At 42.1% G+C, this 26,494-nt stretch overlaps 1 protein-coding gene and 1 long non-coding RNA gene across 3 annotated transcripts in view; one reads left to right on the top strand and one right to left on the bottom strand.

Moving 5' to 3' along the window:
- The first annotated feature begins 11 nt into the window (after positions 1 to 11).
- Positions 12 to 21,819, top strand: PSMG2 (proteasome assembly chaperone 2). Of its 2 annotated transcripts, none has more exons than XM_002828011.6 (7): positions 12 to 147; positions 3,526 to 3,697; positions 8,761 to 8,819; positions 14,629 to 14,747; positions 16,623 to 16,796; positions 20,566 to 20,686; positions 21,501 to 21,819. In XM_002828011.6, the coding sequence occupies exons 1-7, from the start codon at positions 91 to 93 to the stop codon at positions 21,591 to 21,593; spliced, it is 795 nt and encodes a 264-aa protein (XP_002828057.5). In that variant the 5' UTR covers positions 12 to 90; the 3' UTR covers positions 21,594 to 21,819. The 2 variants fall into 2 exon arrangements, 1 of the variants encoding a protein (XP_002828057.5); XR_010137544.1 differs by lacking the exon at positions 21,501 to 21,819 and adding an exon at positions 18,839 to 19,116 and having other exon boundaries at positions 15 to 147.
- Positions 20,129 to 26,494, bottom strand: part of LOC129051656 (uncharacterized) — a 53,065-nt gene continuing 46,699 nt past the window's right edge. Inside the window, exon 4 of the long non-coding RNA XR_008516080.2 lies at positions 20,129 to 20,490. This is a non-coding gene — a long non-coding RNA (uncharacterized LOC129051656). The remainder of the gene's footprint in view (positions 20,491 to 26,494) is intronic.

Genomic DNA, 26,494 nt, shown 5'->3' with positions numbered 1-26,494 from the left:
GAGGCTCCGGGAACTCGGGCTTCCGCCTTCCTGCTGCCCTCGTTCTTGCCAGGGCCGCGCTTAATCCCTGCTGGCCGCCCCACTGCAACCATGTTCGTTCCCTGCGGGGAGTCGGCCCCCGACCTTGCCGGCTTCACCCTCCTAATGGTGAGTCTCCGTTTGCGCTCGGGGCTGCTGCCTCGCGAGGCCCCTGCGGTGTCGCCACCCCGAAGCGGGGTGTTTGGCGGTGCCTTGGGAGAAAGAGGGCAGTAGTTTCTATTTCATGTTCTCGGCCGGAAAAAACAGGGAGGTTGTAGCCGGAGGCAGCCGTCCAAATAGAACCTTTGTCGGCTGTAAAACCAAACGTAGTGAAGTCTACAATTTGTAGTCTCTGTTTCCTGTAAAACGTGATGTGTTCGTACATTCTAGATGCACTGTACTTATGTTTTGCAGGGCATCCTTCAGTTTTATCCTAGAAAGTCTTTCTATGACTAATTTTAGAATTAGTCTTAAGCTAGCATATTATCGTTGTTAACCGGAGAACTACTGATAGGGCAATAAACGTTAACTCTTGCTGGTAGTTAGCACAGTTTTATCGCTCTTCATATTCATTCATTGTTTTAATAAAGTCTATTATGTGCGAGTATTACAATGAGACTAGGTGCGTGCTCTCAAAGAATTTACAATGTAGTTGGAAACATGTAATCAATAAGAGCAATAAATGCTAGGCTAGAAGCTTGAAAGGATATAGAAAGGCCCTGAGATAATTGGGAGGGGAGGGACAGATGGCTTGTTAAGAAAGGCTTTATAGAGAAAGTAGTATGTAAAAGATGGAGGGGCTGTGGGCTGGGAGTAGGGGAAAGTAGGCGTTTCAGAAAGATGGATGTCTAAAACAGAGTCAGTAAGCATGGGGGACTTGAAGACTGCCAAGAATTTGGAATGACACATTGAGAGAGAATAAGCTGTAGGCCCTGTGAACCCAGAAGGCACCATTGGAAAATGCACCGTTTGGACTGGTATAAGGCTGGAGAGAGCTGGAACTGTCATTCTTATTCACTACATATAAAACACACAGCCCCAGAGAAGAGTGCTTCAAAAAGGAGGGAGTGGCCATGTCAGAAGTAGCCCAGAGATGTGTAAGGTGAAGAAAGTGTATGTTTGCATTTAGCGACATGTTAATGATGGTCACCTGGACAAACAGTTACCAGTGAAGTGGTGAAGAGGAAAGCCATATTGGAGTGGGTTGAATGAATGATAGAGATTTGAGTTGTATAATATATATTCAGTCATTAATTCAGAGACAGGCATGATGGCTCACGCCTGTAATCCCAGCACTTTGGAAGACTGAGTACAGGAGGATCACTTGAGCTCAGGAGTTCAAGACCAGCCTGGGCAACATAGTGATACCTCATCTCCACAAAAAAAAAAATAAATAAAAATTAGCCAGGTGTGGTTTCCTGCACCTGTATCTCAGCTACTCGGGAAGCTGAGGCGGGAGGATCACTTGAGCCCAGGAGGCAGAGGCTGCAGTGAGCTGAAATCGTGCCACTGCACTCCAGCCTGGGCGACAGAGTGAGACCCTGTCTCAAAAAACTTTTTTTAATAAGAGATAAAGTTTCTGCTTATGTTTTCGTGGACGACTTGGAGAATTTTTGCTATGTAGAGACACAAGAAATGAGGTTGCAGTTAGAGGGCTATGTGGGGTCAAGGGAGAGCCTTTTAGAATGAAAGATATTAGAGCATGTTTACGTGCTCACGGGAATAATACAATATTGTGAGGAAAAGAAGGATGGTACAGAAGAGTTTAACCCAAGTAGCAAAATTGTTGAGAAGGGAATTACAGGAGGTAACTAGGCAATTGGTAGGTGACAACAGTGAAAAGTGGGAGAACATGCTGAAGGAACACCCCGAAGGACAGAAAACAAAAGGAGTTGTTGGAAGAATGCAAAGGAGGAGCTACATTAAAAGGATACTTGGGGGATAGCCTCAATAAAAATTAGGCATGTATTAGATGCAGTTGGTAAGGGAATGGGAAGAAGTTTAGGTAGACTGAATAATATTGAACTTTTTTTTTTTTTTTTTTGAGACGGAGTTTTGCTCTTTTTTGCCCAGTCTGGAGTGCAATGGCACGATCTTGGCTCACTGCAACCTCCACCTCCTGGATTCAGGTGATTCTCCTGCCTCCGACTCCCGAGTAGCTGGGATTATAGGCACGCACCACCACGCCCAGCTAATTTTGTATTTTTGGTAGAGACAGGGTTTCACCATGTAGGCCAGGCTGGTCTCAAACTCCTGACCTCAGGTGATCCACCTGCCTCGGCCTCCCAAAGTGCTGGGATTACAGGCATGAGACACCATGCCCAGTGCACTTTTCTAAAATACAAAATATGGGGACAAATTTGGGCAAAAGTTTATAGTTTTGGACATGTAGAATGTGAGTTTCCTGTGACCTAACCATGTGGAGACATCCATTAGGTTGTGGAACTACTACATGTTCTGGGATGTAGGTAGGGATTTGGCAGCTTCATTATTTTAAGTCATGGGAAAAAGAGAGAGAGAGAGAGTATGTGTGTGTGTGTGTGTGTGTGTGTGTATGTGTTTAGTGTGAAAAGGTCACTTCAACCTTTGGGAATGGGTAAAGAGGCACTAATAAAGCAAATGGTAAGCAGACCCAAGAGTGCTTCTGTTCATACCTCGTAGCGTTCACACTTGCTTTCCCACTGCCTGGAATGTTCTTTCCCAGATCTCTGTATGGCTGTCTCCTTTACCTTTTTCAGGTCTCTAGTCATTTGTCACCTAGGGTGAGTCTTTCCTCGAACACTCTACTTAAAATTGCAATCAACCATGTATACACATCCTCACACTCACTTTATTTTTCTCCGTAGCAGTTACCACTGTATATCTTACTGTTTGTTTTGTTTATTACAAGTAAACCACTCTCACTGGAATGGAAGTTCCATGAGGGCATGAACTTTTTTGTTGGTTTATTTTCATGCATTCCCAGTGCCTAGAGCAACAATTGACATATAGTAGGCATTCAATAAGTATTTGTTAAATAGTCTCAAAGGTGGAGGAGGCCCCAGCAGTTGTAGTTAATGAAAATCAATATCTAGCTATGATGCTATGATGCTTTCAGTACTAATATAACTATTGTCTTCTGTCTAAACTTTTTGGAGTGCTGTGGGCCAGGTGTGTTGGCTCATGCCTGTAATCCCAGCACTTTGGGAGGCTGAGGCGGGTGGATCACCTGAGGTCGGTGGATCACCTGAGGTCAAGAGTTTGAGAGCAGCCTGGCCAACATGGTGAAACTCCGTCTCTGCTAAAAATACAAAAATTAGCTGGGTGTGGTGGTGCGCATCTGTAATCTCAGCTACTCAGGAGGCTGAGGCAGGCAAATTGTTTCACACCAGGAGGCAGAGGCTGCAGTGAGCCAAGATCACGCCACTGCACTCCAGCCTGGGAGACAGAGGCAGACTCTGTCTCAAAAAATAAAATAAAGTGCTGCTAATTTTGGTGACTTACTGAACATATCTTTTATAATTTCAGCCAGCAGTATCTGTTGGAAATGTTGGCCAGCTTGCAATGGATCTGATTATTTCTACACTGAATATGTCTAAGATTGGTTACTTCTATACCGATTGTCTTGTGCCAATGGTTGGAAACAATCCATATGCGACTGCAGAAGGAAATTCAACAGAACTTAGTATAAATGCTGAAGGTATGTAAGACTTTACCTTGTATTTTTCCACTACAAAGTAGAGTTGTTTTAAATTAGAAATAGACTTTATTGATAATTGTTTTGTAGCAAATGTTTACTTAGTGCCAACTTTGTGTAGAATTCACAACCCAATCATATTGTCCTATTCTTTTACGTCCTGGTTTTAGTTGTTGTTAGCCTCTTGTAAATGGCAAGTCTTACGAAGGTTGAGAATAAGATCATATTTGTATCTTTTTTTTTTTTTTTTTTTGAGACAGAGTCTTGCTCTGTCGCCCAGGCTGGAGTGCAGTGACGCAATCTCCGCTCACTGCAAGCTCCGCCTCCTGGGTTCACGCCATTCTCCTACCTCAGCCTCCCGAGTAGCTGGGACTACAGACGCCTGCCACTGCGCCTGGCTAATTTTTTGTATTTTTTTAGTAGAGACGGGGGTTTCACCATGTTAGCCAGGATGGTCTCGATATCCTGACTTCGTGATCCACCCGCCTCGGCCTCCCAAAGTGCTGGGATTACAGGCGTGAGCCACCACGCCCAGCCCATACTTGTATCTTTTATAGAATTTTTAAATTTCCTTTTTTTTCCAACATGGATTTTTTTCCTTCTATCCTCAGTTTTATCTCCTGTTCTTACTGGTATGTGTAACCATCACTAATATGGAAAGGCAAAAAGTAGATTGCACTGGACTCAGTCCTGTAGGTTTAATATATGTTATGTCAACTAAGCCTCATCCTCATAGTCATCTTCTTCCATTATAGGATCCGTAATAATATGGTATAGATAAGGCTCAAAGAGATTGACTTGCCTGATGCCACTAATAGGTGTAGGCTTTTCCCATACTGTAAATCTTTGTAATTCCTCATTGGACTATCAGGCTTGATTAATCAGGGAACACTGGTTATAATGCAGCACAGCACCAGGTGAGTAAGAGAAGAGCTCCTGTTGATCGTGAAGCATGGGAGCACCCAGTTACTACCTTTGATGGCTAACTGTTCTGGTGATCTTTCAGTCTTCTGTTTACCATTTTAAGGTCAAATCCAGAGGTGACAGAAGAGCATGAAAGGCCTTTGGTGAACTGAAAGACAAATGAAGAAGCATTTTGGTTTTTGTGTCTTATTAACCATATCATCGTTCTTAGCTTGCGATAGTAAAATGTACATTTGAGAAATGACCTTATTATTGAACTTCCTACAGGACAGATGGCTTTGTCAACACAAGACTAAATTTGAGTTACTGCCTCAGAGGATAAAGGACTATAAATGGTTAAAACCAGAATTCATGACCGAGTGCATTGGTGCACATCTGTAATCCCAACACTTCGGGAGGCTGAGGTAGGAGGAGCACTTGAGCCCAGGAGTTTGAGACCAGCCTGGGCAACAAAATGAGACCCCATCTTTACAAAAAGAAAAAGAAAAAATTAGCCAACCTGTAGTCTCAACCTCCTAGGAGGCTAACTTGGGAGTACTGTTTGAGCCTGGGAGGTTGTGGCTACAGTGAGCCATGATGATGCCACTGCACTCCAGCCCGGGTGACAAAGTGAGACCCTATCTTAAAAAAAAAAAGCCCCTAGAATTTGTATACTTTCCACTAGTGATAACAGCTATCTTTTATTGAGTATTACTATGAGCTAAATGCCATGTACTTTTTTTTTTTTTTTGAGATGGAGTTTTGCTCTTGTTGCCCGGGCTAGAGTGCAGTGGCGCGATCTCAGCTCACCGCAGCCTCCGCCTTCCGGGTTCAAGCAGTTCTCCTGCCTCAGCCTCCCGAGTAGCTGGGATTACAGGCATGTGCCACCACACCCAGCTAGTTTTATATTTTTAGTAGAGACGGAGTTTCTCCTTGTTGGTCAGGCTGGTCTCGAACTCCCGAAATCAGGTGATCTGCTTGCCTTGGCCTCCTAAAGTGCTGGGATTATAGGCACAAGCCGCTGCACCCAGCGGCGTTTATGTGTAATTCATTTAATCCTTACAACTGTCTTTTTTTTTTTTTTTTTTTTTTTTTTGAGACAGAGTTTTGTTCTTGTTGCCCAGGCTGGAGTTGCAATGGCACAATCTCAGCTCACCGCCACCTCTGCCTCCCGGGTTCAAGCAATTCTCCTGCCTCAGCCTCCCGAGTAGCTGGGATTACAGGTGCCCACCACCACACCTGACTACTTTTTGTTTTTGTGTTTTTAGTAAAGACGGGGTTTCGCCATGTTGGCCAGGCTGGTCTCAAACTCCTGATCTCAGGTGATCCACCTGCCTCGGCCTCCCAAAGTACTGGGATTACAGGTGTGAGGAGCAACTGCGCCCGGCCCCCGTAAACTTTATTTTATTTTATTTATTTATTTTGAGTTTTTTTTTGAGACAGTCTCGCTCTGTTGCCCAGGCTGGAGTGCAGTGGCATGATCTCGGCCCATTGCAACCTCCGCCTCCCGGGTTCAAGCAGTTCTCCTGCCTCAGCCTCCCAAGTAGCTGGGACTACAGGCACCCGCCACCACGCCCGGCTACTTTTTTTGTATTTTTAGTAGAGACGGGGTTTCACTGTGTTAGCCAGGATGGTCTCCATCTCCTGACCTCATGATCTGCTTGCCTCGGCTTCCCAAAGTGCTGGGATTACAGGCGTGAGCCACTGCGCCTGCCCCTTTTAAAGCATCTGTGATTTCACCATTTATCTACCCAAGCTTCACCATAAATTTGATGTTCTTACTTCAGTTTAAGCAGAATTCATGTTGCTTTGATAGGGGCACTTAATGCCTTATCCTTCTTAGTGCCTCAAACCAGATCCTTCTCAGGCGTGTTACAGCAAGTCAGTACAAGTTTATTTTGGTGCAAAATGTTTTCATAAGTACACATTTTCTGTGAACTTTTTGAAGACCCCTTATACATCCGATTGTTGTGCTGTGCCCTTGAAATCTCTTTTACTCTAGAGCAGTCCCTTTTTTTTTTTTCCATCACAAACCGATTTATTGAAGAAAAGACTGGGTGTATTGTTTTATACAATGTCCCACCTTCTGATTTGTCTGATTACGTCCTCTTGTCATTTGGCTTGTTGTTCTAGCCCCTGTATTTTCTGTAACTGGAGTTAGCTGTAAAGGCTTGATTAGATAAAAGGTTAATGTTTTGGGGCAGAATACAGAAAAGGTGTTGTTGCTTTCATAATGTATCACATCAGAAGAAAAAAGTGTGAGGAAACAGGAACCTAACAACAAAAAGAATTGCATAGGCCGGGCACGGTGGCCCACACTTGTAATCCTAGCCCTTTGGGAGGCCGAGATGGGTGGATTGCCTGAGCTCAGGAGTTCGAGACCAGCCTGGGTAACATGATGAAACTCCGTCTCTACTAAAATACAAAAATTAACCTGTTGTGACGGTGTGCGCCTGAAATCCCAGCTACCTGGGAGGCTGAGACAGGAGAATCGCTTGAACGCAGGAGGTAGAGGTTGCAGTGACCCAAGATCACACCATTGCACTCCAGTCTGGGTGATAGAGCGAGACTCTGTCTTAAAAAACAAAAAACAAAAATTAGCCAGGCGTGGTGGTCTGCTCCTGTAATCCCAGCTGCTTGAGAGGCTGACACACAAGAATCACTTGAACCTGGGAGGCAGAAGTTGCAGTGAGCCGAGATCGCACCGCTGCACTCCAGCCTGGGTGACAGAGCGAGACTCTGTCTCAAAAAAAAAGAATTGTATGATACTCTGATGAGGAGAGTATTGCTATCACCGAAGAAGTGTAGCTTACATCTTAAAAAGCTTAGCCTGCCCACCCCCTACAGATACATTCTTTTCAAACCTAGGTGAGTTGGACTCCATGTGTTTGTTACAGATAGGTTAGAGGCTGAGTAATCTGTGCCTTAGTCTCTTTTCCCTAAATTTATATACCCTTTTCCCTAATTCCTAAACTTCCTTTGGACTGAATATACCTGGTGCTTGCTAGATTTGCTGAGTTCAGCATACCCCCCAGTCACACCACATCACGCCAGCCATAGGAGACAATTTCCAAAAGACCTGTAACAGTAGAGACCTGATCCACCAAAGGATTTGCTGTTATTTGCAATCTGTTTATAGTAACCAACACTTACCCCTTAGCGCAGTAGTAATCCTGTGTCTTTAGAGAGTATTTTGTCCCTGACTCAGGAGCTTCCCATTCTTTTTTTTTTTTTTTTTTTGAGACGGAGTCTCGCTCTGTTGCCCAAGCTGGAGTGCAATGGCGCGATCTCTGCTCACTGCAAGCTCCGCCACCCGGGTTCACGCCATTCTCCTGCCTCAGCCTCCTGAGTAGCTGGGACTACAGATGCCTGCCACCAAGCCTGGCTAATTTTTTTATTTTTTAGTAAAGACGGGGTTTCATTCACCGTGTTAGCTAGGATGATCTTGATCTCCTGACCTTGTGATCCGCCCGCCTCAGCCTCCCAAGGTGCTGGGATTACAGGCCTGAGCCACTGTGCCCAGCTGGTTCTCATTCTTAGAAGTGAAGTTCGGCAGGGGAGCCTTAAGCATTTCTAGAGTGCGCCCCTTGTAGAACCTGATGAAAGCTATGGATCCTTTTCCCAGTAAAAAATACAAACACATTGACTCACACGACATTTTATGTTATTTCAGATCCTTTAAAAAGTTTTAAGCAACACACATGTACCTATTTCAGGATTTTATTACATGGCTAACATTCTCCTACCTTTTACTGTTTTTTCTGTTAATCCCAATGAGTGTTGCTGTTCTCTGGAGACAAAGAGGGGAGAATATCAAAAGCCAAAAAGTTCAGTTTTCTTAAGGATGATTTTATTTGTCATAATACCAGAAATTTTCAGGGGAATACTTCTCTGGTTTTGCAGTTAAAGTCAGAAGAAAAATAATTTTTGATATTTTCTTACAGTTAACTTTTCAGAAATGAATCTGTTCCATAGAATAAAGCCCACTGGCTCATTTTAAGGTACTTCTAAAAGGTCTTATTTTAACCAGATGTCATATATGTTCCGTATTTTAATTATTGAAAATATTTAAATGCAAAAGGTATTATAATTCAATTTTTATCATAATAATTTCAACTTGTATAACTTCACTATCATATGATTTAATTTTCTTGTTTTTATAGTGTATTCATTGCCTTCAAGAAAGCTGGTGGCTCTACAGTTAAGATCCATTTTTATTAAGGTTAGTATGTTGTAGTTTGCCTTTTTGTTTATTAAAGTGTAATGAGAAAATAAGTAACATTAGGAATTAAGATTCAAAAATTACTACTGTTTTTACCATATGTACAGTTAAGATCTGATTCTATAGAGAAATAATCTTACAATATTTCAGATGTGTTACCGTCTTTTCATGATTATATAGAAAGGAAGTAGGGCTTTTATCTTGAGTGTTACATATTTTCAGTTCGGGTAGCATTGGTGAAAAAATATAAGTGTATTAATATTAGAGGTTTATTTCATTTGTATTACATTTCAGCTGGTGGCATCTACATATAAACTATGTATATATCAAATTATGTATATGTCATAAAATATTCTGAATCCGACTTCTTTCCTCCTTCACTGCTGTCATTGAGTCCAAACCAGTGTCATCTTCATGCCCCTGACTCTAACTTGCTGATCTGCCTCCCACAAACAGCAGCACTGACCATCCTCTAAACTTACACCACATCACTACTCTCTTTGAAACCCTCCAGTGGCTTCTCCTCTCACTCAAAATTGTGATCCAGGAAAAGGGGCTCGCTTCCTGATGCACTGTGACACCAGGTTTTTGAGACAAGAAAGGCTTTATATTGCAAATTGACTCCCAAGGAGACAGGAGTCGAGCTCAAATCTGCCTCCCTGTGCTGGCTTCAAGGCAGTGTTTTTATTAGAAAAGGTTCAGAGGGTGGATTCTGAGATCAGTAGGTGAGCGATGGAAGGAAAGGGGAGATCTGGAAGGTCCTTGGGCATGCACAGTTATCTCTTCATGCTAACTCATAGGGCTCATGTGCCAGTTCAGGGGAGTGAGTATGAAACATGGCGATGGAGAGTCAGCTTGTGACACCAGCAAGCTTGTTCTCTGCGGACTCCACTTGGCCATATTGGTTCCAACCAATTTCAGCCAGTTCTTTTATCCCATAAGGGGAGGAAGTTTCGGTATTTTAGCAAGTAGTTTCTTATCTGCTACCCTGCAAACTCAATAATTTCTTTTTTTTTTTTTTTTTTTTTTTGAGACAGTCTCCTCTGTTGCCCAGGCTTAAGTGCACTGATGTGATCTCAACTCACTGCAGCCTCTGCCGTCCTGGGTTCAAGTGATCCTCCTGCCTCAGCCTCTGGGATTACAGGGACAAGCCACCGCACTGGCTAATTTTTGTATTTTTAGTAGAGACGGGGTTTTGCCATGTTGGCCAGGCTGGTCTCCAACTCCTGCCCTCAAGTGATCCACCCGCCTTGGCCTTTCAAATGCTGGGATTACAGGTGTAAACCACGCCCAATCCAAACTCAAGAATTTGTTAGTCATTGGTTTCTTTAACTCTTTGGGGATGGTTTCAAATTCACAGCCCTTACTGTGGCCTCTGAGGCTGTATATCTGTGCTGTCTAATACAGTAGCCACTAGCCACATGCAACTATTTACAGTTTAATTCATAAATTTAAAATTCAGTTCCTCAGTCACTACTCAAGTTCCAAGTTCGCAGGAGCCCCATATGCAAAAAGCCAGCATAACAAGAGTCATGCTCGCAGGAGCTCTGCCAGACTGCTGCTTTGCGGAGCCTAACCTGCAGCCACACTGGCTTCCCTGTGTTGTTAGACATTAAGCTCATCCTGTCTCAGTCTTTCCACTAGTTTCTCTGCCGGAATTCATTTTCTTAGAGACTCAAATGGTTTGCCTCCTTTAGTGTTTTCTTAAATGTTTCCTCATCAGAAAGGCCCTCCTAAACAATCCTTTCTTCCTGTTTTCTTGAAACAGGGTCTGTCTTGCTCTGTCACCCAGGCTGGAATGCAGTGGCATGATCTTGGCTCACTGCAACCTCTGCCTCCCAGGCTCAAGCCATTCTCCAACCTCAGCCTCCCGAGTAGCTGGGATTACGGGCATGCGCCACCACACCTGGCTAATTTTTGTATTTTTTTGTAGAGGTGGAGTTTCGCCATGTTGCCCAGGCTGGTCTTGAACTCCTGAGCTCAAGCAGTTCATGCTTCAGCTTCCCCAAAGTGCAATGGCGTGATCTCAGCTTACTGCAACCTCCGCCTCCTGGGTTCAAGTGATTCTTCTGCCCTCAGCCTCGAAAGCAGCTGGATTACAAACGTGTGCCATTGTGCCTGGCTAAGTTTTGTATTTTTAGTAAAGATGGGGTTTCACGATGTTGGCCAGGCTGGTCTCAAACTCCTGACCTCAGGTGATCCACCCACTCCACCCACCTCAGCCTCCCAAAGTGCTGGGATTACAGGCATGAGCCACTGTGCCCGGCCCTCTTTTTTTTTTTTTTTTTTTTTTTTGAGACAGAGTTTCACTCTTGTCACCCAGGCTGGAGTGCATGGAGTGCAGTGGTGCAATCTCAGCTTACTGCAGCCTCTGCCTACTGGGTTCAAGCGATTCTCCTGCCTCAGCCTCCTGAGTACCTGGGATTTACAGGTGCCTGCCACCACACCTGGCTAATTTTTGTATTTTTAGTAGAGATGGGGTTTCACCATGTTGGCCAGGCTGGTCTCCAACTCTTGACCTCAGGTGATCTGCCTGCCTCAACCTCCCAAAGTGGTGGGATTACAGGTGTGAGCCACCACACCCAGGCGAAAGTAAGCTTTTGAAAGGAATGATGAAGTGTCATTTACTTTTATATCCCCAGCTCATAAGATAGTGTCATGCACATAGAGAAGCTCTCAGTAAATATTTGTTGAGGGATTTTTTGGAATGACCTGCGGTATCATCTTTTCAGGAGGTTAGAAATACAGGATTTTAGTGACATGGTTAACCGCATAGTACTTTTTATTTAAACTTTTTTTTTTTTTTTTGAGATGGAGTCTTGCTCTTGTCGCCCAGGCTGGAGTACAGTGGCATGATCTCGGGTCACTGTAGCCTCCGTCTCCCGGGTTCAAGCGATTCTCTTGCCTCAGCCTCCTGAGTAACTGGGATTACAGGTGCCCGCCACCATGCCTGGCTAATTTTTGTACTTTTGTAGAGATGGGGTTTTGCTATATTGGCCAGGCTGGTCTCACACTCCTGACCTTAGGTGATCTGCCCACCACAATCTCCCAAAGTGCTGGGATTACAGGCGTGAGCCACTGTGCCCAGCCATTATTTTAACTTTTTATCGAAGTATGACATACATGAGAAAAGTGCACAAATCATAAATATACAGCTTGGTGAATTTTCACACAGTAAGCCCTCTGTGAAATCAGCTTTCAGATCAAGACATAGAGCATTGTCAGCATTCCAGAGGACCCCATAATGCGTCCTAGTCAGTATTCTATTGGTGGAATTCTGTGGTATATACTTACAGCATCTAGCTTCCTTTCTCAACATTCCATTTGCGGGGTTCACCCATGTTGTTGGAAGTAGCCATAGTTCATTCATTCTCATTTCTCTGTGGTGTTAAGTTCTATATGTAAGCCATAATTTATCCATGGTACTTTTGATGCTACATTTGATTATTTCCAGTTTGAGACTATCATGAATAGTGCTGCTAAGATTATTTTTAATTATTATATTAGAATCACTGCTTTCTTTAGTTAACATTATATACCCAAAGTTTTGCAGTTAGAGTTGGTAACATTTTTACATTGTGCCACATGGCTTTTTGTTCTCTTTCTAATCAATGTAAGTTGAAAAATTATTTAACGTATAATATAAGTTTTTGGCAGCTAGAAGTAAAGAGTGATTTTTTTTTTTTTTTTTTTTTGAGATGGAGTCTCGCTCTGTTGCCCAGGCTGGACCACAGTGGCATGATCTCGGCTCACTGCAAGCTCCACCTCCTGGGTTCACACCACTCTCCTACCTCAGCCTCCCGAGTAGCTGGGACTACAGGCACCCACCACCACACCCGGCTAATTTTTTTGTATTTTTAGTAGAGACGGGGTTTCACCGTGTTAGCCAGGATGGTCTCGATCTCCTGACCTTGTGATCCGCCTGCCTCAGCCTCCCAAAGTGCTGAGATTACAGGCGTGAGCCACCGTGCCTGGCCACAAGAGTGATTTCAAAATAGCAAACATTTATTGAGCATTGATTCTTTGTGCTGATACTGTTCTAAGTACCTTATATTTATTACTTAATCCTCATGACAATCTTATAAGACAGGTACTAATATTATCCTTATTTTTCAAAGGAAACACTGAAGTACAGAAAGGTTAAGCAGTTGCCTGACACATGATCTTAGGGAGGCAGGACCAGCATTCTAACCCAGGCAGCCTGGCTCCAGAGCTTGCGTTTTTTCTTTTCCTTTTTTTTTTTTTTTTTTTTTTGAGACAGGGTATCACTCCACCCAGGCTGGAGTGCAGTGGCACAACTATGGCTCACTACAGCCCTGACCTCCCAGGCTCAAATGATCCTCCCACCTCAGCCTTCTGAGTACCTGGGGCTACAGATGTGCACCACCATGTGTAATAATTTTTTTTTTTTTTTTTTTTTTTGTAGTAACAGGGTCTCACTATATTGCCTAGGCTGGGCTTTAACTCCTGGGCTCAAGCAGTCTGCCCACCGTGGCCTGCCTCCCAAAGTGTTGGGATTACAGGAGTGAGCCACCATGCCTGTCCCAGAGCCTGCCTCTCTTAACCGCTATACTAGACTACCTTCTTATTTTAAAAGTTAGCCTGCATTTCTCTTACCTGCATTTTAAATTTTATTGAATAGTTATTTTATGAGCAGTCTTTGAAAAATTTTCATAAAGTGGGCTCCCCCTGAAATTTTATAACCCACATTCCAGATTTACCAGCTATGAATGTCTTGCCACACCTGCTTGATCTCTCGCTATGCATGTACACAGTTTCCTTCTGCAAAACAATCCAGAAGTAGGCTAGCATTGTCATGTGTCACCCCTACATACTTCCACACACATCTTTCAAGAACAAGGACACCATTACCACACCCAAGAAAACCAGCATTTAATGAATTTATTCAGGAGTATCATCCAACATACTCAAATTTCCACAGCTGTTCTGAAAATATCCTTCAATTCTGGATCCACTCATGGTTCACAGGTTGTATTTGGCTGTTACATCTTTTTAGTTGTTATCCTTCAGAGTAAAACTGGCCTGCCCTTCTTTCTTTCTTTACAATATTGACTCCTTTGAGGAATCGGGGCTGGATGTGGAGCATTCTCCATCTGATTGTTTCCATGTGACCAGATTCGGGTCACAAATTTCTGGCAAGAACACTTCACAGATGACCATGTATTGGTTATTAGGTAACAATAGATTACTTAAGTAGAGAACTGGGAAATTGTCCTCTGTCCTTCACAATAGGATTTTTTTGAAATCTAGATTCCTCATGATTCATTGATTTTTCTTTCTTTTTTTTTTTTTTTTTTTTTTTTTTTTGAGACAGTTTCCCTTGGTTGCCCAGGCTGGAGTGCAATGGCACAATCTTGGTTCACTGCAGCCTTCACCTCCCGGGTTCAAGTGATTCTCCTGTCTCAGCTTCCTGAGTAGCTGGGATTATAGGCGCCTGCCACCATGCCCAGCTGATTTTTGTATTTTTAGTAGAGATGGGGTTTTACCATGTTGGCCAGGCTGGTCTTGAACTCTTGACCTCAGGTGATCCGCCTGCCTCCCAAAGTGCTGGAACTACAGGCGTGAGCCACTATGCATGGCCATTGATTTCTTAATTATAAAGATACATTAGATAATTCATTGCCCTTTATCATTCACTTTCGGTTTAAGCACAGTAAGTGGATCTGAAAACAATTTCAGTATATATAAATTATATATCATCACATAAAGTTGATGAAATAGTATATAGAATGTATGCTTTAAGACTAACTTTTAGATTTTCTTTTTATTCTCTCAATGGTGTGCAAAGTATAAATCAAAGCCATTCTGTGAAAAACTGCTTTCCTGGGTGAAAAGCAGTGGCTGTGCCAGAGTCATTGTTCTTTCGAGCAGTCATTCATATCAGCGTAATGATCTGCAGCTTCGTAGGTATGTTCCTGCCTCTGGAAAGTTATTTTTGGTATGGTTTATACTATGATAATTTCTCTATTAAAAAGTTAAACTTTAAAAGCCATGTAGATCCTTACTTCTTCTCACTGGAGTTTAGAAAGGGGGGTAAGAGAAAGTCAGGAGATGGGAGGGAGTACAGTTAGGCAGATCTTTTGAGTTCCTGTGAGCTTAGTAGAGTTGGGGCACGGGGAAGACATCGTGTAGACAGAGAGAGTTTGGGAACCATGTTTTTAGTGTTTCCCGTCACGTACATGGCAATATCACAGAGCTCAGCTAATTGAAGAGAATAAGCAGAAAAGGTACTCAAGATTTATAAAGTTGATAACTTTTGAAAGGTTAATATTTTCAGTTATTTCCATATATGCTACCTTGAAAGATTAATATTTTCAGTTATTTCCATATATGCTACCATTTTTTAAAAAACATTTACTTTTTGTAAAGACAGGGTCTCACTATGTTGCCCAGGCTGGTCTCAAATTCCCAGGCTCAAGCAGTCTGCCTGCCTCAGCCTCCCAAAGTATTGGGATTGCATGTGTGAGCCCCCTGCACCTGGCCACATGCAACCATTTGTATTTGCAGAAATCCACTTGCCTAAAGTGTAGCTCCCTGGCATGTCAGAGTGAGCTCTTAAATGTAAGACAGAGTATCCCAGAAATAGAACTATAAGCTATCATTACCACATAAAGTTGATAGCGTATCATATAGAATACTCTTATACTCTAAGATGTAGCTTTTATTTATTTATTTTTGAGACGGAGTCTTGCCCTGTCACCCAGGCTGGAGTGCAGTGGCACGATCTCAGCTCACTGCAACCTCCACCTCCTGGATTCAAGCGATTCTCCTGCCTCAGCCTCCTGAGTAGCTGGGATTACAGGTACCTGCCACCACGCCAGACTAATTTTTGTAATTTTAGTAGAGTCTGGGCTTCACCATGTTGGCCAGGCTGGTCTCAAATTTCTGACCTCAGGTAATTCACCTGCCTGGGCCTCCCAAAATGCGGGGATCACAGGCATGAGTCACTGTGCCCGTCCCCAAGATGTGGCTTTTTTTTTTTTTCCTTTTTTTTTTTTTTGAGACGGAATCTTTCTCAGTTGCCCAGCTCTCAGTTGCCCAGGCTGGAGTGCAGTGGCGCGATCTCGACTCACTGCAACCTCTGCCTCCTGGGTTCAAGCGGTTCTCCTGCCTCAGTCTCCCGAGTACCTGGGACTACAGGCACATGCCACCACACCCAGCTAATTTTTTGTATTTTTAGTAGAGACAGGATATTAGCCAGGCTGGTCTCGAACTCCTGACCTCAGGTGATTTGCCTGCCTGGGCCTCCCAAAGTGCTGGGATTACAGGCGTGAGCCACCGTGCCCGGCTCCAAGATGTAGCATTTAGATAATTTATTTTTTATTTTTTATTCTTTTGGGGATGGAGTCTCGCTCTGTCACCCAGGCTGGAGTGCAGTGGCACAATCTTGGCTCACTGTAACTTTTTAGATGATGTAGATCATAACTTTTATCACTTACACACCTATAAAACCAGGATGAAAAAATACCAATAAGCCAAGAGTTACCTTTCAAAATGAGCTAATTTCCAGAACTTTCACAAAAGACATTACAGGCTTCATGGCAGAAGGGAGGAAAGCTGTGGGAAATTTCTGCAATGGGCTTGCCTAAGTGTTTCTGTCTGTTTATATTGTCTCCTAAGTAAGTAAGTAAGTAGCAAATCAGAGCAATATTTTTTACTTAAGTCTGCTGAAACTTGTGTTTTGCCTGTACAGCAGAATATATGGAGACCAAGAGAATTTTAGCTAAAGAACCGATGTTTGCCTTAGAGTTTTTAAAAAGTTAACTATATGATTATTTCTAGTACTCCCTTCCGGTACCTACTTACACCTTCCATGCAAAAAAGTGTTCAAAATAAAATAAAGAGCCTTAACTGGGAAGAAATGGAAAAAAGCCGGTGCATTCCTGAAATAGATGATTCCGAGTTTTGTATCCGCATTCCGGGAGGAGGTATCACAAAAACACTCTATGATGAAAGGTGAGTTTGTTTGCCTGTTCATTTGTTTCCCACTTTACTTAAAAATGAAATTAATGCAGTGAGCTGAGATCGTGCCACTGCATTCTAGGCTGGGTGACAGAGCAAGACTGCATCTCAAACAAAAAACAACAACAAAACGAAATTAAGTCAGAGAATGTATTGGATTACTTACTGAAACTTTGAGAATATATTGATAGGCCGGGCGCGGTGGCTCATGCTTGTAATCCTAGCACTTTGGGAGGCCGAGGTGGGCGGATCACGAGGTCAGGAGGTCAGTCAAGACCAGGAGATCGAGACCATCCTGGCTAATATGGTGAAAACCTGTATCTACTAAAAATACAAAAAATTAGCTGGGCGTGATGGTGGGTACCTGTAGTCCCAGCTACTCGGGAGGCTGAGGCAGGAGAATGGCGTGAACCCGGGAGGTGGAGTTTGCAGTGAGCCAAGATCGCGCCACTGCATTCCAGCCTGGGAGACAGCAAGACTCCGTCTCAAAAAGAAAAAAAAAAAAGAAAATATATTTACAAAACTGGTACTATTTTAGAGCTCTTGCATTTAGGGGAAAGATTTAAACTTGGTTATAGAAGAATTGGTTTCTAAAAAGCCATATTTAATGCTTTTATTTTGTGTGACTTTTTAGGGATTCTAATACTTATTCTTTGCAACCTCTACACGCAAACTTCTTTTAATTGTGGTAAAATACACATCATGCAAAATTTACATACATTTATCATACATTTTAACTATATTTAAGCGTACAATCAAGTGCCATTAAGTAATTCACAGCATCTGCATCCATCAGCACTGTCTACTTCTAGAACTTTGTCGTCATACTAAATAAAAGTCTGTACCCATAAATAACTCCCAACTTTATTTCTGTAGAATTGGTGTTGATGTTCCCATTTTCATTTCTTATTTTAATAATTTGAGTCTTTTCTTTTTTTTTCCTAGTCAAGCTAGCTAAAGATTTGTCAGTTTTGTTTTTCTTTGAAGAACCAATTTTGATTTTGCTGATTATTGTTTTTCTATTCTCTGTTATTCGATTATTCTATTATTCTCTATTATTTCTCTCTTACCTAATCTTTATTTTCTTCTGCTAGCTTTGGATTTTGTTTGCTTTTTTCCCTCTTTTCCAAGGTGTAAACTTAGGTTATTGATTTAAAAGTTTTTTTCTTTTTTACTGAATGTGTTTACAGCTGTAAATTTTCCTCTTAGCGCTGTTTTCACTGCATGCCCTACGATTTGACATGTTGTGTTTTCATTTTCACTCATCTCAGTATTTTCTCATTTCCCTTGTGTTTTTGTTCCGTGTTCCTCTCTTGTCCCTCCCGCTTGCAAACACCTACCTCCTTTCTAAGAGTCAACTCACCGTTCACCTCCTGTCTGCAATCTTGCCTTTTCCTGTCTTCTAGACAAGGAAGCTGCGTCTGCACTCCACCTCTTCTGTACTTTGTTGCACTTACTTTACCAATCAATCCTCCTAAACTTTTGCTTCTGACCGTGACAGAGTAACTGATATCAGACTTGTCCTCCTGCCATAAAAATACTGGAACCTGACAATTTATGAAACAACTGTTTCCCAGACATTGGGCTACAGGCAGCACACAGCTGTCATCCCTAAGAGAAGGCAAATTTTAAGTCTACAGTTGCCTGGCTTTCTGCTTGATATACTTTCTGGACTGCAGCACAGGGAGCGGAACCCAAGCAGAGCTGACTGGAGGAAATGAGTTAAGACTACAGGGAGGCCGAGGCAACTGGAAATACAGGGCAGAGAATCCGAGGGCAGGGGTGCTGCTCATCAGAGTCCGGGGGTCTGTCTTCTTGGGTATAGGGTGAAACTATGAGGACAGGCAAAGAACAGCTTCTGGTTAGCTATAAGCTTGCCCACAAAGTTAGCGGTGATAAACAGAAAATATTATAAAAGTTAGACCTACTCAGCATCAAACATTCAGGAAATGCAGATTTTACTCTAAAGAAACAATATTTAAAATAGTTGTATCAACCAGAATAAAATAGTCATCCTCTGCCTTTCTTTTTAACAGAAGACCAGAGGATAATATTGAAATGATTATCCCAAACTGTGTTAACAAACTAACAAGAGGCGCGATAAGCTGAAGAGCATACCCCTGCACTTTCCAAGTTAGAGCCTTGAAAATGCAAGCACAGCCTGGGAGCCAGCCTTCTCCAGGGAGAGCCTTGCCTGAGGCCACACAGCAGAAGCATTTAGGAACTGGAATTTTCTGAGCCATCAGAGCTCATAGTGGTTCCATACGAAGATTGAGAGCCCCTAAGGTGTTTGAGAACCAAGTACTGGGCTAGGGTGAGTGGGGCTAACAGTTTCTACTTTGTAGTTTTTAGAGACGGAAACTAAAGTTAGCCTGGTATCATCTGAGACTTCTGAACGTACACATCAGAGTCTCCTCGGTGCCTTTCCTTCCTAAAACTCAGCTCACTTTTATTTCTGTAGCTCTCTGTCAGTCTCGTGCTTTCAAGTTTTGGCATGCCATTTTTCTCATAGTTCTTGGTTTTAGGGTGTTAGGAATAATTTTTGCATTTATTGGCAAGCAGGAAACTTTTTGCATTGGTATATCTCCATCTCATCACTAGCTTGAGGCGTTTATAGTATGATAGGAGACTGTTTTGCAGTTAGAGAGACCTAAGTTCATGTCCCATCTCTGCCACTTACTAGATATAGAACTTTGGGCATGTTAACTATGTATTCAATCTTTTTTTTTTTTTTTTTTTTTGAGACAGAGTCTTGCTCTGTCTCACGCAGTTCTTCTGCCTCAGCCTCCTGAGTACCTACAGGCACATGCCACCATGCCCGGTTAATTTTTATATTTTTAGTATAGACGGGGTTTCACATGTTGTCCAGGCTGGTCTCGAACTCCTGACCTCAAATGATTTGCCCACCTCGGCCTCCCAAAGTGCTGGGATTACAGGCTTGAGCCAGCGCGCCCGGCCTGTATTCAATCTCTTTAAACCTGTTACCTCATAAGAGTAGCTAATACTTCTTTCATATTTTCTGTGTGGTCACTGTTTTAAGCATTTTGCCTCCACTACCTCCTTTCAGCCTCACAACAACCTGTGAAGTAGGTTCCATTATCATCCCCCTTTTATAGATGAGGAACACCCCTGGTTAAGTAACTTGCCCAACATATCTGGTAAGTTGAAGAGCTAGAATCTGAATCCTGGTGTCTGTCTTTGTTCCCGTTATTCCAAACTGATTCACTTATAAAATGGAGCTAATTATAGCTTCCTCAGGATTATTACAGGGATTGTCATAAAATTTGCAGATAATGCTTAACACATAATAACCACTCAACGTTTTTGGAAGAAGTAGGAACTTTTATTTCCTTTAATGATTCCATTCTCTCCCACAGTTTCCCTCACTGCTTTAGATAGTAACTAGGTGTTATTTTCTTTCAGTCTGCTGTGGTGCTTCTGAAAATCACTGTCTTCTGAAGTAGGTTTGGGGAGTAGATCAGAACATACCTTATCTGCTGTAGCCAAGGACAGAAAGGCTGCTTTTTCATGCAGCTGTGGGGTGAGGCATGATCGTGCGTGTTCCCCAGTGGGTGTTACAGGGGCCTGCTCTCACAAGTAGAAAACTCTTATGTGGGGCGAAGGGAGATGATACGTGATCTTACGATGTGGCGTCTTTTCCTTTCTTAAACCAGGCAGGTTATCGTAGCTGTAAAAACAGACACACTAGAGTCAGCTCTTGTATCTGTGAAAGAATACTGATTCTTATTTTTATTTCTTGTAGCTGTTCTAAAGAAATCCAAATGGCAGTTCTGCTGAAATTTGTTTCAGAAGGGGACAACATCCCAGATGCATTAGGTCTTGTTGAGTATCTTAATGAGTGGCTTCAGATAATCAAACCACTTGTAAGTTCTATTATAGCTTAAGCCTCTTTGTCTGGTTGTATTCATTAACTTGTGCTTTATATGCTACCTAAGTAGACCAAGTAAGTGAACGTTTGTATTAAATATAGACATATCTTTACATAAAATTTAGTTTAAGCTGAACTTTTGAAAATTAGAGGACAGTTAACCAACCTATTATTTACAGTTGTTTCATTAAAGCTGACTTTCCAAAAAGGAAAATCCTTCATTCTTCATTGTACTTACTATTCATGTTAGATTAATTATGCCAGACATAGTCTTGCAATAATAAACAAGCCTTCTGTGGAATTCAGGAATTTTTTTAGGGAAGTAAAAAGTGTTGCTGTGTGAGCAATACTGTAGCTATTGAATATGTATTACAGTTGATATTTTTCTCTATTATGAAATGAGAGCATTACACCCAGGGAAGTGAGTTAGCCTTTAGGCATAACAGAACACCTCATAAGGCTGCTTTCTAAGATGAGTAACTAGCTTTTTAATTCATGCTTTTGCGAAGAACAAATTGATACAAATCACATGACGCTGATTTTTTTTTTAATCCCTATTCTTTTTGAATGTGATTTTCTCTAATAAACTTCATCTACAGCCTTTCTGGCATATCTTTATAATTTGAAACTTAAAGAAATTTATCTTCAGTTGACATGAAGACAAAGAAACTTTATTTTTCCTTAACAATGAAACCTGGCTATAAAAATGCCAACCAAAAGGAACACAAAAGGAGAGTTTTATAATTCACTTTAAAAGGAGATTTGATGGTAAAGTTTAAAGATTAAAATATTTTGTTCTTCAATTACAGAGCGATGACCCCACAGCATCTGCCTCACGGTGGAAAATACCAAGTTCTTGGAGATTACTCTTTGGCAGTGGTCTTCCTCCTGCACTTTTTTGATCTAGTTTCCGTTTTATACCTTATACCCAAAACACTGACTACCAACACAGCTGTTAAACATTCTATACAAAAAAATTGTATGATCTGGTATTAGGAATGATCTGGTATTAGGAAATTACTTTCACAGTAAATATCAAAGAAAAAAGATTAAGGGTCTCTTTGTCATGCTTTTCATCATATGCACCAAATGTAAATTTTGTACAATAAAATTTTATTTCCTAAGTAATTTTGTCTTAAATGTATTTTTTTTTTTAATTTCAGACTCTGTATTAGCTTCCTAGTTCGGCTGTAATAAATCACCACAAACTTAGTGACTTAAAACACACCAGTTTAATTTTTTCATTAACTAATTAATTTTCGTTGTGTATTTTAAGTAAAATGAGATGAGGTCTTGCCATGTTGCCCAGGCTGGTCTCGAACTCCTGGGCTCAGGCAGTCCTCCTGCCATGTCCTCCCAAGGTGCTGAGATTACAGGCGTTACACCACTATGCCCAGCCACAAATTTGCTTTTAAATTCTGACTTCTGAGTTCTAGAAGTCAGAAATCCAACAATGGGTCTGACGAGACTAAAGTCAGGGTGATAGCAGGGCAGTGCTCCTGAGGAAGGCCTTAGGGAGAATTTGTGTTCTGCTGTTTCCAGCTTCTAGAGGCTGCCATATTCTTTGGCTCATGGGCCCTTCTATCTTCAAAGCCAGCAGCTTAGCGTCTTCAAATCTCTCACTTATAAAAGGACGCTGTGATTGCATTGGGCCCACCCCAATAATCCAGGATAGTTTCCCCATTTTAGAATAATTTTACTATAAAAGAAATAATAAAAATAGTTCTCATTTTCGAGTGCCTGCTGCATACCACTCACTGTTCACCCCTAATCTTTGGGATGTACGATTTCACTGTGTTACCTCTGTGCCTTGGCTTTCTCATCTGTAACACAAGGGCTTGTAATATTTAAGGATACACCCTACTTCCCAGCACTGCGGAAAGGTTTCCTTTTGATATGTAAATCATTCTGGATTCTGTGGCCTATTTCTGTTTCCCTTTTGGTTAAAATATGAAATGGGGGTTGACATCAGCAAGATGGCTGTAGGAAGTACCAGTCCTCATTACCCCACAGAGACACCAGTTTATAGACCAAGATACCAGAAACCAGTTAAGTTGCAGTATCCCCAGGTGAGTGCAAAATTAACAACAGCCACATTGAAATGAGTAAGAAGAGTCATTTCACTTTACCCCACCCAGGATGACAGCCCAGCATGATGGCGAGAGTATGCCAGCTCCTGGCTTTTCCCTGGCTTGAAGGGGGCAGACTTAGGGGGAGAGAGGTAGAGAATGTTGGAGCATGTGACCAAGATTCTGACTCTTTCGTCTTGTCTGACTTGGAATACTGACAGAACTGGCATCCTTTGGGTGTCTGGAGTCTGCTAAAACACGGGAGAGTGGAGGATCGTTTGCCGTGCCACCAGAGCCTGTAGTACCACAGACAGGCCAGTGTGGCTGGACACCATCAAGAGAAATCACCCAACTTGCATTATGTGTCCCAGGAGGAATGGAACTTACACGCCAGCATTCCAGCTTTTTGTAGTGCTGCCCAAGGGACTGTTGCCCATCTCATCTAACTTGGGGTGCTTATAGGAAGCCGTCATGCTTTGCCAGAGAGCCACTGAGAACAAAGGGGCGATTTGCAGCTGCAGCACTAGGGAACATGCAATTCTGAAGGCAGACACCAGAGGGAGCAAGAGATTACAAGATGAAAAACCAGCAACCTTTAGTTGGGAAATAACACAATCCTAAAAAGTTGAACTTGGAAAAACATTTAAGAGGTTCCAGAATCTCTACCTGGGCTAGTTGGTGAAGGTCTCCCCTGTACAAAGCCAGTATGCAAAGATAGATTGGGAATGGCTGAGTGCAGTGCCTCACACCTGTAACCCCAGCACTTTGGGAGGCTGAGGCGGGAGGATAACCTGAGGTCAGGAGTTCGAGACCAGCCTGACCAACGTGGTGAAACCTGTCTCTACTAAAATTACAAAAAAATAATTAGCCAGGCGTGGTGGCACACACCTGTAATCCCAGCTATGCGAGAGGCTGAGGCAGGAGAATTCCTCAAACCCAGAAGGCGGAGGTTGCAGTGAGCCAAGATTCCGCCACTGCACTCCAACCTGGGCAACAGAGCGAGACTCTGTCTCAAAAAGAAAAAGAAAATATGAAGCTCACTGGCAAACTAAATACAGACAAATGCAGAATCCTTGAGGACTATAATGGTAGTGCACTTTTAATTCTGGTCCAGAATTGACAAGACAAAGCATAAAAATAACTGTAACTGGCCAGGCACGGTGACCTACACATGTCATCCCAGGACTTGGGGAAGATAACTTGAAGCCAGGAGTTTAAGACCAGCCTGGGCAACAAAGTGAAGCCCCATCTCTAAAAATCAAAACAAACACTGTAACTATAAAAATATGTTAAAATATCTTAATGGATACGCACTATGTAAAGGTGTAATTTGTGACATCAATAATTTTTTTTAGCTTTTGCACAGCAAAACAAATAACCAGCAGAGTAAGCAGACAACCCACAGAGTGGGAGAAAGTTGCAAACTATGCATCCGACAAAGGAATAATATCCGGAATCTATAAGGAACTCAAATGAGCAAGAAGAAAATAATCCCATCACAAAGTGGCAAAGAACATAAATAGACAATTCTCAAAAGAAGATATACAAGCAGCCAACAAACGTGAAAAAATGCTCAACATCACTAATCATCAGGGAAATGTTAATTAAGACCGCAATGAGATATCACCTTACTCCTGCAAGAATGATCATAATTAAAAAGTCAAAAAAACAACAGATGTTGGTGTGAATGTGGTGAAAAGGGAACACTTCTACACTGCTGGTGGGAATGTAAATTAGTACAACCACTATGGGAAACAGTGCGGAGATTCCTTAAAGAACAAAAAGTAGAACACCATCTGATCCAGCAATCCCACTACGGGGTATATACCCAAAGGAAAATAAGTCATTATATGAAAAAGACACATGCACACATGTTTACCATAGCACAATTCACAATTGCAAAGATATAGACCCAACCTAAGTGACCATCAACCAATGAGTGGATAAAGAAAATGTGGTATATTCATCATGGAGTACTACTCTTTAGCCATAAAAAGGAATGAAATAATGTCTTTTGCAGCAACTTGGATGGAGCCAGAGGCCATTATTCTAAGTAAAGTAACTCAGAAATGGAAAACCAAATATTGTACCTCTCACGTACAAGTGGGAGCTAAGCTATGAGGGCTCAAAGGCATAAGAATGATATAATGGACTTTAGCAGGCCAGGCACAGTGGCTCACACCTGTAATCCCAGCACTTTGGGGTGTCAAGGTGGGTGGATCACTTGAGGCCAGGAGTTCGAGACCAGCCTGGCCAACATGGTGAAACCCCGTCTCCACAAAAAAAAAAAAAAAAAAATTAGCTGGATGTGGCGGCATGTGCTTGTAGTCCCACCTACTAGGGAGGGTGAGGCACAAGAATCACCCAGGAGGTGGAGGTTGCAGTGAGCCAAGATTGCGCCACTGCACTCCAGCCTAGGCAACAAAACAAGACTCCATCTCAGGGTTTAAAAAAAAAAAAAAAAAAAAAAAAGAATGATATAATGGACTTTGAGGACTTAGCCAGGGAGGTTTGGAGAGGGTGAGGAATAAAACACTACATGTTGATTATAACATAGACTGCTTGGATGATGGGTGCACTAAAATCTCAGAAATCACCACTGAAGAACTTCTCCAGGTAACCAAAAACCACCTGTACCCCAAAAACCATTGAAATAAAAATTTTAAAAATAATTTTTTTAAGATGAGATCTTGCTATGTTGCCCAGGCTGGTTTTGAACTCCTGAGCTCAAGCCGTCCTCCCACCTTGGCCTCCAAAAGCAAAAGTGCTGGGGTTACAGGCATGAGCCACTGCACCTGGCCCTACATCAGTAATTTAAAAGTATAGTTGTAAAAGTGTTTTTTGTATATGATTGAGGTTAAGTTGTTATCAGCTTAAAATAGATTGTTATGTCTCATGTAAGTCCCAGGATAACCACAAAGTAAATATCTATATTCTTTCAAAATTGAAGTCAATCCTCTGCAACCCTGCCGCTGCTTTGTCAACTAAGTTTATGGAATATCCCAAAATCCTTTGTTGTCATTTCAACAATGTACTACAGCACCTTCACCAGGAGTAGATTCCATCTCAAGAAACCACTTTCTTTGCTCATCCATAAGAAGCCACTCCTGATCTCTTCAAGTTTTATCATGAGATTGCAGCAATTTATTCACATCTTTAGAGTCCACTGTTAAATTTAGTTCTTTTGCTGTTTCCATCACATCTTGCAGTTACCTCTTTCACCGAAGTCTTGAACTGCTCAAAGTCATCCATGAAGGTTGGAACTGACTTATCTTAATGTTGCTATTTTGACCTCCTCCCATGAATCAAAATATACTCAGTGTCATCTAAAATGGAGACTGCTTTTCAGAAAGTTTTCAATTTACTTTGCCCAGATCCATCAGAGGCATCACTATTTATGGCAGCTATAGCCCTAGGAAATGTATTTCTGAAATAAGACTTGAAAGCTGAAATTACTCCTTGATCCATGGGCTGCAGAATGGATGTTATATTAGCAGGCATGAAAACAACATTAATCTCCTTGTACATTTCCATCAGAGCTCTTGGGACCAGGTGTATTGTCAATGACTGGTGGTATTTTGAAAGGAATCTTTTTTTCTGAGCAGTAGGTCTCAACAGTGGGATTAAAATATTCAGTGAGCCATGCTTAAACAAATATGCTGCCATTCAGGCTTTGATGTTCCTCTGATAGAGCACAGGAAGAGGAGATTTAGCATAATCCTTAAGGGCCCTGG

The sequence above is a fragment of the Pongo abelii genome, chromosome 17 (genome assembly GCF_028885655.2).
Source record: "Pongo abelii isolate AG06213 chromosome 17, NHGRI_mPonAbe1-v2.0_pri, whole genome shotgun sequence".
NCBI lineage: Eukaryota > Metazoa > Chordata > Mammalia > Primates > Hominidae > Pongo > Pongo abelii.
The sequence above is the reverse complement of the archived record's forward strand: the minus strand, read 5'-3'. Positions and strand labels throughout refer to the sequence as shown.